The 15,974-nt window shown below is 39.8% G+C and overlaps 1 protein-coding gene across 1 annotated transcript in view; it reads left to right on the forward strand.

Moving 5' to 3' along the window:
- The first annotated feature begins 7,954 nt into the window (after positions 1–7,954).
- cacna2d1a (calcium channel, voltage-dependent, alpha 2/delta subunit 1a) overlaps positions 7,955–15,974 on the forward strand; it is a 110,778-nt gene continuing 102,758 nt past the window's right edge. Inside the window, exon 1 of the mRNA XM_013910913.1 lies at positions 7,955–8,351. Coding sequence (XP_013766367.1) covers positions 8,272–8,351 — 80 coding nt within the window. The 5' untranslated portion in view covers positions 7,955–8,271. The remainder of the gene's footprint in view (positions 8,352–15,974) is intronic.

A 15,974-nucleotide genomic window follows, 5' to 3' on the forward strand; every position in this document is an offset into this window, starting at 1 on the left:
ACCCTTCATATCTCATCACCTCAGATCCCCCCTGAAGACAGCTTCCCATCACTGGATGCCCAGTTTCACCCTAAGGCCATCCTTTGCTGGGCCATGACTTCTCTTACTGACAGAATAGTTTTCACTAATAGTAATGTGATCAGTCAGTGCACAGAGGGGACCGAGGCTGCCCCTGTCCCAAATGAGACATCATATCACACACACTCTCCGTCACTTCTCTTTCACTGAGTCAACAAGGTGTAACCACTCCGGCCATCACCCGAGACAAGACTGTGGTGCAAGAAAACCAGTGTTGTTTTTTATGGGGTGACCTACAAACGCTGTGTCTCGCAAAGAAGAGGATATTCAAGGAATTTGCAAACACAATCTTTAAGATTATATAAATATCAATAAGTTTGAATCAATCATAAATAAATGATGTGACGTCTCAGGAGAAAATCAGACACTTGCATATACTGTATGCTAACAACAAATAGCATCGCTGTAGAGCAGGGGTAGGCAACTCCAGGCCTCGAGTGCCGGTGTCCTGCAGGTTTTAATCGCACCCTGGGTTAACACACCTGAATCAAATGATTAAGGAGACTTGAAGGAGGAGCTTGGCCATTTGTTATTGTTTTGGGAGATTTCATGCTGCTGTACAGTAACTTCTCATAGACTAGTGCATATCAGACCTAAATAGCAGAGGCACCAGTTGCTATAAATATACAAATATAGAGCAAGACTGGAGGAACAGAATGAAAACACAAAAGGGAATTACCTAATTAATCCAAGGAACACAGAACCCAAACTCAAAGATAACCAAAAATGTTCGAATGAATTTCAAACATAAAAAACCCAAAAGCTTGGGTATAAAATCCAAGGATCGTGGCAAGCAGCCATGCAACAGCTAGCTCATCTGAAGTTAAGCCTGCGCTGTGTGCACTGACCCTCACGTACGTAGCCAGCATAGCTGTTGGTGTTTTGGTTCCCTAGGACTGACATTGTGCAAAATATTATCACTCTTTCCTCACAGCAAGAACCCATGGCCTTTCTGTGTGTTTCTGTGTGAAGTTTGCATGTTCTCCTCATGTTTCTGTCGTATTCCATGGGGGGAAACCCACACATCCAAGGACTTTCAAGGCTAGAATAATTCTCTTGTCACTGTTTTTGACCAATGACCTATTGTACAGCTGGAGTTATTCCCCTGGCACAGCACAAAGGCTTCACATTTTCCTACTGCTTATTATATGTTTAATGGAAACAAAGGATATTGGTCCCGTTCTATTTTATCATTCTATTTGTCATTTCAGAATTTGAACTCTTTTTTTGAGTTTGGTTAAGTGGTAGAGCTAATGTTTAAAAGTCCTGTGATTGGACATTGTAAGAAATCTGTATTCTATTTTTTAAAGGCAGATTGTCAGACTTATTCATATGAGATACTGTGTGAGTAAGAAAATCTTTCAGCTATGATAAACACAGTGCAGTGTGATGAACAGAATCAAGAGGTTTCAGTGTGGAGGGTGAAGCATATGCAGTGTGTGGGAGTTTTTAGTGCATATTAGAAATAACAGTACTTAAGAATAATGGGTGTATTAGTGGGAGGTATTTAAGTAACAATAGGCCATGCAGGTGTAGTAGGCCTCTTTGTCCTCCTCAACCAAGAAAACCTGATTCGACTGAAAGATATCTATATATTTGTTTATACTCCTGGTATATTTACTGCACAACAAATCTTATTTGTTGTGGCTAATGGAGTATGATTTTCTCCATCAGGATAAGTTGTAAATGCAATAGTGCCCCAGACTGTGCTGCATAAAACCATGAATGGAAACTAACTAAGAACATGTAAATTCTGCAGAGGTCCAATTTGCTTTCTGTTATGAATGCAGGTAACAGTAAACAAGAAAAGGCAAAAGAAGCAAGACAAGTATGAGCGTTTCAGGAAACTTCTTGTAAGTGCCTGGAAGAAATTGAATGAAATAGGTCAATTTGTGTGTGCTGACTGTAGGTTGAGAGACCGAAGTGACAAATCTTGCCAAGAAAGCAAATAAGCGCATTTTCAAAAGGAAAACAAAAAGACTGTCGAAGTAAGCTTAGATAAAAATCATCAACACATCTCTTAATGTTCTGTCTAGATGAACAGATTCAACCTTTTGGCATCAACACCATCAACAACCACCAACTCGAGTTGATGGTTGAACCATCTAACACGGAGTCTGATGTAAAACGGGGTCAACAGAGCATTCATTTGTTAAGGAACTGAACTTTTTTTTAAATGTTAATAAGGAGATTTTATGTCATTTTTATTGTTCGTTTTATTGAAAGTCTTTTAATATTTCATCTTGGTCTGCTGCTTTAGTGTTTTATCTATCGAACATAAAAACTCCCTCAGCAACATTAACATCTGCTCCAAAATCAGGGTCAGTCAGAGAGATTGTTATTCACTCTGAAAAATCAGGTTATAAAAAAGGAAAACAAAAACATTATTAACCGTCCTTTCAATGTTTTGTCATCTGAATTCAGGACTGTGTGGGTAAGCTGCAAACAAATTGCCCTTTTGTGGATTAATAAAATGACCTGAATCTGAATCAAAAGACTTCATTTCTTTCCTTGTACTCCATCATTTTCCTCTCTAGAAGCTGGAACTGACAGTGAAGACTACATCCTTGTTAGCTCATGCTGAGATAAAACACATGGCCCTTAATCTTTCCCAGAAAGATGGTGTGTGGGGAGAGATGTGATTAAAGTTGGAAATCATTTATCGCCACAGTACCACAGACGAGTTATTAAATGAACTGCGTTTGGCATCCTGTGGGGGCAGGCAGAGTGGGTGCATGAATGCAGAGTTTTGCTCTTTGGGGAAGATTCAGCAGTATGTATCAATTTGTTTGTCTTGCAGAATACTGAAAAATGTGACAGGATATGACAGTGACATTTAAACTTTTGAGATGAAAGCCAGATGCGACAGATGCCTCATGATATTTTATCATGTTGCGTGGCTCCGAATGTTCTCCATATGCTTACAACCTGCATTTTTCGGTGACATCAGCATCATGAAAAAGTACCGGCAAAAAAAGTCATTGGCGATGATCAGAAATGCAGGAAGTAGGGAAAAGAACACACAGTGTTTGACTTGAAGTGGTTATTTGATGTGAAAAATAGCCATAGGTACATTTTTGTTATTTGAATATGATGCAAAGCATTTTGCCCTGCAAATGTGTTTTAATGAGCTTATACATTTAGTAATTAAACCTTATTGCTTAATAGATCTTCCTCCTTTGTGCTGTTATATTAAGAAATTGTGTATAAGAGCTGGTTGATTACACTAAAAATGATGTGGTTATATCTAGGGCTTACAGTGGGATGTTGCCGATGGGGAAACCCCAAGTTCCAGTGGAAATGTGCAAGGTGGGGAAAATAATTACTTAGAAATAAGTCACATAATAATACGTCACTGTGATCAGCTGACCTGTGCTGCTACACAGAGATCCATTGCTCTTTGTAGGTTTACCCAACTGATTTAAACATCATATAAGCTGATGTTATGCAAGCTTAAATGGCTGATTTCCAATCCCTACACACTATTAAGTATGAAAGGCACAACCCAGTGAGTGAATCTAATCAGCGTCATTACCCTAAATATAAGTTTATGTCTGGTACTTTAGTTGTAACCTGGTAACAGTACCATAGATGTAACTAGTCCTCAATCAAACATCCCTGTAAACTTTGACAGAATAATTCAAACCAACCGGTGTTGCCTGCACTAAACTACTTGGTGCAGGGGTGGGCAACTACAGGCCTCGAGGGCCGGTGTCCTGCAGATTTTAGATATCACCCTGGGTTAGCACACCTGAATCAAATGATTAGTTCATTACCAGGCCTCTGGAGAACTTCAAGACATGTTGAGGAGGTCATTTAGCCATTTAAATCAGCTGTGTTGGATCAAGAATACGTCTAAAACCTGCAGGACACTGGCCCTCGAGGCCTGGAGTTTCACCACACCCCTGGCTTTGTGTTTTAATGGAATCGTTGAGCAACAAAATTACTATGCTTCGATTTGTTTTTGCAAGAGCTTTTACAAAAACACAATTAGGCTAAACATTGTGTATAGATATCCACTCCAACTCCAAAATGAACAAGGATATTAAATATAAGATTTAAAATTTAAATCTAATTTGCTGACCTTTGAAAATAATCTCTGATCTTCCCTACTAGTGAAATACACCAGCTGTACATTTAGCTCACAGGCATGTTTTGTGACAGACTTCACAGAAACAGTTTGTGTGTTTTGGTGAAATTTGTTGAGCTGTTTGAAAAGTTGCATTTGGAATCATGTAGCATTAAAAAAACAAAAAAACATGTTACTCTGTTTATGATAGCTCCTCTTCTGTAACTAGTGAGACGCTGAAGTATTGCAACCACAACTTTACATCTGCAGCATGAACGCATCACAGGGATGGGAGGGAAAGAGGATGCGCTGAAGATGTTAGATGGTAGTAGCATGTGGGGGCTGGAAGGAGTGCCAGGCCAATAGTAAAAACAAAAACCAAATGTAATAATAATATACATTAACCTCATTAACTAAAGTTGCCAGTGTGCCATCCTGAATCAATCAGGCCTAGTTTAATTCCTGGTTTTATGCTTCTGACAGGAAACTAAACTCACATTTTGAATGATGATCTGAATAAAATTGACGACACACACTTGTGAATTACAACCTCAATTCCAAAACAGCTGTGTTTGTATTTAGTGCATCATGAAACAAAAATTATGACAAGAAGACTGCCATCAAATTTAAAATTAACCAATAGTCTTTAAAAGTGATACATTTTCTATGTTTAAATATTTAACTTGCTTTCTATCTTTTATTGTGGATAAAATAGGAGTTTATAAGATTTACAAATCATTATGTTTTTTCTTTACACACTTTTTTGGAATTGGGATTGTAAATTTGATTGTCTCTGCAGCTTCATTTCTACAAAGACATGTTAGGCGTGTCCTCAGTGGATGAGAAAAAACAGCCTTGTGGCTTAGTTGGCTTAGTTGACGACAAATGCATTGCTAGGCGACGGCCGGGGGGGCTATTCCCTGGACAGGTGGGTGGGGTCGCGAGCTGATGACAGAGGCCACACCTGCTGCCCGCCAGACGCATATACACATTTCTAATTCACTCAGAAACAGACACACACCTGTCTCACTGTTACACACACACACTTGCGCTGATTTTTACCTCCTGCTCTTTTCTGGAAACATGACCTGAAGCAAATTGTACTTTAGTGGCCAACAGGTTAAAGCAAAAGTGCAGTGAATCGCATGACTGAAATCAACACAACCTTTACACAGGGTACAATCTTAAATGCCAAATGAAGAACATTTTTTCTATCTGTGTTCATAGTATTGTCTTTTTAACCTATTTAATTTTGTCCTACAATTTCCCATCTGCTGAATATGCTCGCTTAAGTGTGCTGCCATCAGGGTGCATTAGGATTGGCTTTGAAATGGCATTTAAAAAAAACAAAATAAGTATATTGCTCCAAAATACTGAAGCCTTAATTTAAGGAAATAGATAGTCAAGCAACTGGGTTTTTGTTAGCTTGCTTTGTTAAACCTAAATGGCTGATGGCAGCTATCAAGTCTCCCAGAAAACACCGGCTTTCTGAATCTACCATTAGAACAGAAACAGTAGTGTTGTAACCAGGTGACCTATTGCAAACAGCTGCATATTTCACACAAGAAGACTTGCATGACTTGCATGGTGCCCTGCAAAGAACTGAACCACTGGGGTAAACGTGACAAAGTTACCCGACTAACCTCAGATCCTGCTTTGCAGTGCAGGCCTCAGCAGATTAGCATTCGTGTCATATTGATGGCCATATTATTCATTCTCTTTGCAGCTTTCTTATTCTCTATGGGGGAAAAAATATCTGCTTTGCCTGTGCACTAACTTTTGGGGCAGGGCAGGTAGTGCACATAAATTATCAAGACTTTGTGTATGAACATGGAGCAATGAAAAAAAAAGGAGAAAAGCTATAGTCAAAGCAAAAACAATGAGCCAAAATATATAGAGGAAGTTTAGTTTGTCACTTAGGTGTCTCCCTTTACATCACACAGAGTCATTTGATCCAGTGTTAGCTTAAAAATACTGATTATGGCATGAAACAACATTGAGTCAGAGATTTTATGAAAATTGGATGTATTTAGTCATACTGAATTTGCTGTTTTTGAGAGGCTTTTGTAAGCCAAAACTAATCTCTGTGAAAAACCCATATAATCCTATTTAAGAGAGTGTTGCATTTGCTGGCCTGTTTCAAAAACACGAGCAGCATGAGGGATTGTTATGGTTTTTTATGGGAACACATTGTACATTTTTTTTCCACTTAGAAATATCTTCAGAATTAATTTAAAAGTCGATCTGTGGACGTTCTTAACGGATAATTACCACATATAGTTCATCTCTGTGGGTTTTTTTTTTAAAATAGTGTATAGTATGTTAGCCCTTAAACCTTTAAACCAGCGTTCCTCTCTCCATATGGTCAACACTCTTTCCAAACCAGCCCCTCCTCTTCGCCATTGCTCGGTAAATACACTTCAATCCCCCACCTCAGAGCCATGCCAGGCAAGAGGTCCCAAAGGAACAGCTTTTATATGAGCTATAGTGAAACCTGAGAGGGGGGGCATAGACAGCTATTTGCACAGCATATCTATTTGTGGGATTCACGTAGCAGGTGGGCAACACTTTGCCTTGTTTGTCTATTGTGACCCACACAGCTCATCTGCATGCAGACATCCATACACACAAAAACAAGCAGACAAAAATTCAAGCCAAAAAAAAAAAGAAAAGAATTATCTTTGGGGGGTTGTAATAATGGAGGAGCTTGAAGCAAATTAGTGAAAGATTAGTTTTGCATCTGACAAGGGGCTTTCAAGACAAACCCGTTAGAAAATACAGTATATGCTTCTGGTATTTACCTTGCTGATTGTCCCAGCAAAGGGAAATGTCACTCCATATTAAGTTTGCCACAGCCCTTGGAGCCAGTGGAATTTATTATCACATTTCTGCATAAAAAAGAGGCACTGCGCTATTGAAAATTAAATGAAGGTTCATCATGATACACATAATAAAACGGAGAGCTTTTATTGGATGGGAAGAGTGTATTATTTTATTTATTTTTTGAGATGCTTGACTGAATCTGACATGGACTACAACTGGGTTGTGGGCCTGAAATGCTTTAAGCAACGCATGTGACCAGACAAGAGCAAAGTTGCCCTGGAAGTCACCTGACTTTGTTGTTTACAAGAATGCACATGAAAAAAACATTCAAAAGTCAGCTCTGTGAGGAAGAAGATCATTGTAGGAAGGATAATATAGACGCACAGTCAGTGGAGTGTGTGACTTATGATGATGATCAGCTCGAGGTCATATCGGGCTTTAAGGTTATCAGAGGAAAACTTAAATCTAAAGACACGGGCTGCAGTGTTGTTAGAATCTCCCATGTTTGATAAGGCCAGTGTGCCGTAAATAACTGTTGCTGGGTGACGTGAAGGGCGCCCGGAAACCCATTTGCGCCTCAGCAACACAAACATAAGAGACCACACAGACTGCAAAAAAACATGGGAAAAAAAGTGCCATTAAGGGTTGTGTATTCTAATTTTTTAAAGTTACCCAAAATCTTAAATTAGGTCACGTGTACATGTCTACGCATAGATTGACTTTTCCCATTTGTGTAAAGATTTCTAAAAGACTTTCGAAATAAACTGCGAGGTTTTTTTTCCCGAGCCATGCAGAACTTGGGTGAAATCATCACAATCGCTCAAACACACTTCCACCCCTCGTGTTCATCCCCGCGAACCCACGATGTTTTTTGCAGTGTGCGGAGTGGCACCGCTCTGCCGGCCGAGCTTGAGCTCTACTGTAAATGCGCCCTCCCCTTTTCTCCTGTTTTTTACGCTCTTCTTATTTTATAGATCTTTTGGACACACGCTTGAGATTTGCTCTAACAGCCTATCCCAGTTTGAAACACTCACTTAAGAGTGTCTCTCTCTCACACACACACAGATACACACGCTACACCCCCCCTCCAAAAAAAGAACACACTCCTTCAACTCCATCGGTGGGGAGAACATAGCTATCGGATGAGATTTGTTTCCAAAGGCGCACCGATGGCGGTGTGAGGCGTTTGGTTTGAGAAGTACGAGCGGCGCTTTGGATTTGTGGGCAATTCTTCTTCTTTTTTTCTCCATTTTTTTTTTTGTTCATCTGCTGAATCCTGCTTTGGGGAAATTAACAAAGATATGGATTACTCACTTTGTCTATTCCTACTCTTGGCGACCGTTTCGTCTGAGTCGAGCGGGCAATTCCCAACATCGCAGATGTGAGTACTGTACAGCTGAAAACAGCCTGTTGGCTTTTTAAAGTAATACGGTGTTGTATCATAGAAATTTTTACGTGGCTCTTTTTTCTGAACCTGTGTCATTATATGGCATGTTCGGAGATATACGGTAGATGCAAAGCAGCCTGGTAATCACTTAAAGAGAAACGTGGTGCTAAATATGCTTCTAAAGCTTACATTAAGTTTGTGAACGCGCACTTTGTGGGAAATTCTCTCGGAAGCAGAACAGTCCTCCTTCTTGCCAACTGATGATGAGGATTGTACACGGGCTTTGTCCGTTACTTTAACTTTGTAAAATATGATATTAAAAGCTGCTTCCCATTTATTGCCAGCCTGCAGCAGTGTGACATATGGCGGACTGTCACATGAATCATCCAAAGAAGGGAGACTAAGGTCTGAACTTTCTCTTAACCATGTCCACAGATAGTTCTGACATTTGGCTATATGTGTAGATTGCTGTAATGAATCACATTTGTTTACAATGCATGAAGTTTGAACTGTAAATAGGAAAGCATATAGAAAGCATACTCCTCAGTTTGTCTTTTTTGACAGCAGTTGGTTATTGACGGGTAAAATGACAGTTAATCCATTATTTATCCAGAATATTGATATTTTCGTCTTCCGCTGATAATATTGATGAATAATGGTAAATGTATTCATCATGACGGTTACTTGATTAGTAGATAATACAAATGATGATTGGTTTTCCAAATAAAATATTAGTTCCCTATTTTGCTGGACACATTGCAATATCACCTTGCATTGATTAGGCAATTGGTGATAAAGTTGTCTCAAACCTTCCTTAAAAGTTTAGTTTCTTGTGATTTCCAGCATGCAGACCAGTACTTCAGCTCAGTGTGGAAAACTCTGTTTGCCCTGCAAGATGTTAACTCGGTTTACAAACCCATGCCATCAAGTAGAGATATCGCTTGCACAGTCAAGCTATCTCTGGCTCTGTCTAAATTTGACCTTCCATATTTGCACTGCAGCATTAATAGATGTAACAGATGATCTGTCCGCAGCCCAAATTAAGCAAAAGTGTAGGAGTGCAAGCCTGTTCGGCTGACATGCTGAACCTCACACTTAATCAACAGGTTTAAGATATTCCAGATGGTTCTAAAGGAGCCAGGACTACAGGTTTTGGTTTTAAATGCAGCCCAAGTTCAGTCCTAGAGAGATGATGAGCTATGATGGCACTTAGCCTAATGGCTCAATATGGTGATGTCAGACTCACAGAGTGGCCAGCCTACTCCCTATATTTCACGGGCACTAAGTGGATTGATCTGTGGGTTGTGTACATGATATTCATGTTGGTGTGGACGTTCACTCGCGGGTGCATGTTCACTCTTTTATTTTGCAAATATGAGTATTTATTTCAGAAGAAAGCACGCCAGAGTCAAACTATAAACCCACAGTTGTAATGCACCTTCTTAAAAACATATTCCTAGCCACCAGTAATAAAAAAAAAAAGCATCAGTCAGTGCACAGCTTCTTTTAATTCTTGCTGTTTCACTGTGAGCAATTTCAGCCAGTGTTTGTATACTGTTGTAGTGACAGTGATTTTGAGTGACAAGCTTCACGTCGACTCCTCAAGGTGAAAGTCACAGAGCAAAACAGAGAAAGTAGAAGGGCAACGATGGAGAGACCGACCCAGCCCGTTTCCCTTAAAGAAATTCAGAAATGTGGTTCTTAAGTAGCTCAGTGTTTATGACTACATACACTTTCTATACTATTATTTCTTTCTGTGTTACTTTCCTTTTTCCCCTTTATTCCTTGCTTCCTTCACTCCTTCCTTCTCCTCCGTTCCCCTCCCTATCTCATGGACTCGAAGTGTGACTGTATCTCTAGGCTCCATCTCTAACCTCACATGCCAGCATCTGTCTGTTCTCAGATCTTCATGTCCCCTCTCCTCCTCTCAGCCCCCCCTCCACGCCTTCTCACTCTGTTTCTCATCGCTCTGTTTCCGTCTCGTTCCTCCTCTGTCCGTCTTCTCCCTATGTGTCTCTTTAGCTCTCCCCTCTCGGCTTGTTTTGTTGCCAAAAGGCAGATGATTAACATCATCAAATCTGAAATGCAAAGTCTGATGTCATAGACTGTGCCCCAGAGATCTCTGCACCATTCAAACACACTGTTAGATCAGGAACGATAAAAAGACATGATGGAGATAAAGAGAAAAGGAGACAAGATGAAAATCCGGACTACTTGGCCTTATTGATTACAAACATATATAATATATGGACATTTTGCTACATAAATCCTGCCAACGTGCAGCTGACTGTTACCACACTTGCAGCCAAATACACAGAAAATGTCCAAATGTTTTGCTGCTATGTGCCATTTCATTGTGCTAACGTTCCCTTCTGATCTAAAGCTTGATCATATGCTTGTTCCTGGCTTCTACCCTGGTCACTGACACATATAGCTTGTTTTATCTTCATCCTACTAATTTCCACACTTTCTGTCACCCTCTGCTCTGTTTCTCCCACTCTCACTTGCTTTTTTTTTCTTTTCTTTTTCTTTTTTTAAAGCTAACTAGATTTCATGCTCAACCAGCTAAAGCGCCATGCGTCTTGTGTTTGTGGCCTCATCTCTGGCAATTAGTTGGCATAATGTGAGGAAATGCTTGATATCAAAAGAAAGCAGCAAGATATAAATCATGTACATATATATATAAGTATATAAAACCACACTTAAAGTGAAAGCAAGCTTCACATTGAGCCCTCTGTGAACTTAAAGGACTAGTTCAACATTTATTACCAGTTCATATTGAAAACAAATTGTAAAGATACAATTTTTGTTTTTAGGTTCGGGGATTTGTAGGGTTTTTTTTCAAGTCAGCATAGGAGCATCAAAGTTCCTAGGAACAAACATATCTTTGTCTTTGCTGGCACAAAAAGTGCCTTGGTATCTGTCTAATTCACAATAAAGCAATGAAATCTTATAGAACTCACCTAGTGATACTGCTTATTATGGTCATTGCTTTTCTTTCAGTGGCAGACAGATGCCAACAAAGGCGCTTCTGTAGCCACTAGAGGCGTCACTTCCAGTGATTTAAGCCAACAAACCACAGCTTTCAACCGTTTCAACTGAGCATTTTTAACATAACTGTGTGTTTTGTTTAATTTTATTTCGTTTTTGGGACAGACATTTGAGCATTTCTTCTTTAGTCTGTTCCTTAGCACTAATTAGCTGAAATCTGTCTCTCCCTCTTACACCCATACTGTTTGTAAATGCAGCCAAACCAGTGAGTGGTGTCCCAATGGCTATGTCCATCTTGTGTATACAGTCTGGCACTAACAGCCTGCAGAAAAAAAAAGAAAAAGGAAAATCTGTGCTCAGATTTTGATGATTTGTATATTATTTATTACTGTGTACTGCATTAGCAAGTGTCTGTGCATTGGACACATGCTGTTTGTTTATGGTTGCACCATGCCGGCCTAGTTTTATGATGTTAGCTGATAACTTTGTACTCAACCCTCCTGTTCAAATCTGGTTTATTTAAGACAACAATAGCCAAAATGCTAAAATCAAAGTTGCAGAAAAGGACTTTAATAATAACGCCTACATCCATAAAGGTACAATGTATTTGCAGTGTAAGCTGGGGAAATTTTGCTGGTTTTTACACTTAATTACTTGGAAATTAAACACTCAATTATTATTAATTTCATCTTCTGTGTAAATTTTTAGTTCATCGATTAGCTGAGTGGTAAGGGAGACGATGCCTTCTAACATGAGCAGATGTGGGATGTATATATAAGATTTAATAGGATCTGAAATATTAGTCAGTCCTTTAAAAGTGCTTTTAGTTTGAATTTGTTAGGCTATGATTATCCTTTACTAGTTTTCTTCATAAGTCCCCCCCTTTATTAATCAGGCATAGTTTCCTTGAGGTTTGACTCGACACTCAATCATCCCAGTAGGCTGGCACCAACAGTGGCCTGTAATGATGGCTCAGTTTCTAGAAGATGCCAGACGTGTGCACCTTAGTTCACTGCCAGACTTCCTCTAGATCCCAGGTGCTTGGTGTCACTGCTGCTGAACAGCTCAGTCATAAAATGGAATAGGTTGCAGGAGCAAAAACAAAGTCTAATATGCTGATAAAGACAATAATCATGGCTTTAATCTGCTCTAATAATACAATTAGTTGAGTTTTTGCCTTGCAGCAAAGAAAACGTGTTAATACTTTTACATGCAAATTTCCATTACATCATCACTGAGCTGAAGAGCAGGCTCAAAAAACTTGTAACCCTGGAGATCATGCTAGCCATAGCCCCTGTGTCCAAAACATTATTACTTTATGATTTTTATTTTTATTTTTATAAATTCTGCTTTATTTTAGTCAAAAGGCTGTGGGCTTTGTTTGCTGATTGAGTCACAGAGCCGTAGAGCCTTTCTTCTTTCGTGCTTTGGCAAAGACTGGGCGATTAAGAATGTCTCATCTAATGAAAAAACAAAACAAAACAAAGACAAATGCATTCATTAAATTAGATTTCCCTTCAAATTTCATTCCAGTGTCAAATCTAACTTGGATTATGACACTGATAACACGGGAGAGATTTGAAAAGGATGAATCGAATGTAATGAGCAGCAGATGGAAATGATCTGCTCGGGGCCGTCTAGGGTTTCCTTGGCTGTGACTTCGTCTTGGCTGTAAGGGAGTTAGTGCCAGCAGGTATATTTCAGGAGGCACGCTCAGAATCAGGCAGCTGACGGGGTAATATCTGTTACACATAAACATGCAACAGTGCAAAATCTTTGACCGCGAATAACGTTTGCTATTTACTCACTTTATTTTCTTTGACTCTTTCACATTTCTTTTGCTTTTTTTTTTTTATACACCTCACCCTTTAATTTCTCACTCATTTGTGTTTTTTCTTCTCATCTACTCACTCATTTTCCTTTGCCCCAGTCTGAGCTCTGACTATATTTATCCAGGACCTCTGTCTTTGGGGACGGGGGTGTTAAGTGTCCTGACACAGCTGTATAGGTAAAGATAGAGAGGCGTAGAGTGGCAGGGGGCTTCCCATAAATCGCCCTCCCCTCGGCAGAAGTTTTGAGCATTCTTCTGCGTGAGTTTTCCTTAAGGTCTGACTTGGATTTGTAAGGAAAAAGACACACATACATACACATATGGTACATTAACACTTCCAACTTACGTGAAGAAGAAATGTGGGGAGGAAAAAAAGCTCACATGAAAAATCCCAAGAATTTTCCATTGCACCGTTGCCTGGGAAACCCTGGGAATAGTTAACAGCTGTTGGGATAGCAGCCCTCTTTGGTACAGGAAGCACATCTGTATGTTGAAACAGAAAGCAAGGGCACTACAGTTCAAGGCAGAAATTTAGGATATTTCAGGGAAGCTATCAAAAGTTAGTCAAGTAATATAGCGGCAAAGATACAGAAGAGCAGTGTGAAAGCGGCAGATGTTTGAAGAGAGAGGCTGTTTGTGACTGAAAGTTGAACATCATACCCTGTGGCTTCTCTTGTCTGTTCTGTCTGTATTTGCATGAGCCAGAAATGTGTCATCAAGCTTGATACACGGCACAAGAAAGCAACATGATCATGAACAACATAATCATTTAATTAAACAATTTAACAGAAAGAAAAAGTATCACTGCCTTATGAAGAATTTTAATTTGTGAGAGTTCATTAAGTGTTTCCTATAAATATTTAGAGCAGTGGTTAACGACTCAGTAAGTTATTATAATAATGCACTAGTAGCACTAGTAGCTTTAAGTGGATAAAACACACTGTAAGCCCATCTGATGTGTTATATTTTGAGCGAGGCCCATGATGGCTTGTGATGGTGCCTCTCGAGCCCCTTAATGGAGCTGCATTGAGACATAAGAGCAGCGGTCCTCAGACACCAACACTGGCACTGTGTGTAGCCGTCAGGGGAGACTAGTACTCAGTGTAGCACTAACACTAGTCTGCTTGTGTAGGCGTTTAGAATGACGTTAATTGGACATTGTGGCTAGAGGGGGCTTTCAAATCTCTATTTATACACATCGTCCATCCAAGATAGTCTGTATGTGTAGTGAGGCTGAAGGGTAGGGTCTGATGTATGGATGGCTGGGTAGGGAGTTTGCTCAGAAAGTGTGAAGGTGACAGAGATGTGGAGGTTTAGTCATCTGAGCAGAGTTCAAAATGACATGTCGCACGGGGAAAGACAGCTGGAGGGGTGAGGATGAGTAAGAGGAAGAGTAAATGCACTGAAATAGTTCAAAAGAATAAAAACTTTTGTTATAGCTTTGTTTTCAAAGACTAAGGGATGAAAGATTGTACATAATGTCATGAAATTAGATTTCCACTACATGCTTACTGTGGCCAAAAATGTACAATAATAAAAGAAACCATTGTGATATTGATACAAGAGATGTGAATCAATTTCTACCAGTCCAGTTCATCTTTACGTTAAGTGCTGTGTCTTATGGATCAAGAGGCTTATCAAGGTGACAATGTGAGTCAAGTTGGTATATTGTGACGGTGGCTTTGACTCGGACATGCAGTGAGAGTATGTCCGAGTTGACAGTGATTCAAACTGGTTGTACATTCAGAATGTGGATATAGTGTTGTGCTCTTGGTAAATTCACCAAAGAAGTCTTTTTTTTTTTTTTTTTTTTTTTAGACACAAGTATGTCTGATGGCAAACCTTTTAAAAAGTGCACACAGAAAGCGTAATCTTAATTGAGTTACTGCTGTTTTTCTTTACACAGTGCTGGTATCTCACCAGTAGGTGAAATTTCTCTGCAGCAAGTACAGACACTTTCAGGTGTCACAACAATTCTGCTTTCTCTGATTTAATGTGTTGAGACACCTGCAGGGAGAGGTTATACAATGGAAGCTGTTAAATACACGGCGTTTGACATGGATGGTGGGGAGGAGGTCGACTATTGGCTAAGAGGACAGAGAGTCAGTCCCAGCTCGTCGTGCTTCAGAGTGTGAGGTCAAACGTGGGCAAGGGTAGGGAAAAAAGTCTGACCCCAGTTCCCCTGTGGCAGTCTCATGCTGTCAGAGACAAACAGAGCAGTGCTCAGATAACCAAATGGCCTAGTCGGAATTTGTTACCTTGTATTTCTTGTAAATAGATGAGTGAAGGGAGGAAGGTTGTTTTTTGTAGCACAGTAGATTTATGGATGAGAAAAGAGAATTAAAACAACTAAATGTAGAAATAAGAACACTTCAATACACCACAATAATGGCTTTTTAGACAGGTAGCCCTAAGTTAGATAAGCGGTTAAGCAAATGAATGGATATTGCTCTTAACTACCTATTTATTCCTTCTTCCACAAGACTCAGTTATTTCTCTTCAAGAAAATAAAGTGGCAACAACAGTGGCGGTCCTAGTCTGTTTGGTGCCCTGGGCGAACACTGTTCAAAAGATTCAGTAAGCTACATCAGTGTGTACTGTTTACTATCATAGCCAAGTGGCTAACAAACATAAACAGAAGTTTTTGCTATCCCTACTAATTAATGTTATCTTGTTGTATCTCTGTTGTGGTCAGTGCTATCCTCTATGCCAGGGGTCGGCAACCCTAGGCACGCTGATGGCACGACGATAGCTGGACTGGCTATCGGGCATATCGGGCATTTGCCCGGTGGGCC

The sequence above is a fragment of the Pundamilia nyererei genome, unplaced genomic scaffold (genome assembly GCF_000239375.1).
Source record: "Pundamilia nyererei isolate P.nyererei 1_Seehausen unplaced genomic scaffold, PunNye1.0 scaffold00052, whole genome shotgun sequence".
NCBI classification, from domain to species: Eukaryota; Metazoa; Chordata; class Actinopteri; order Cichliformes; family Cichlidae; genus Pundamilia; species Pundamilia nyererei.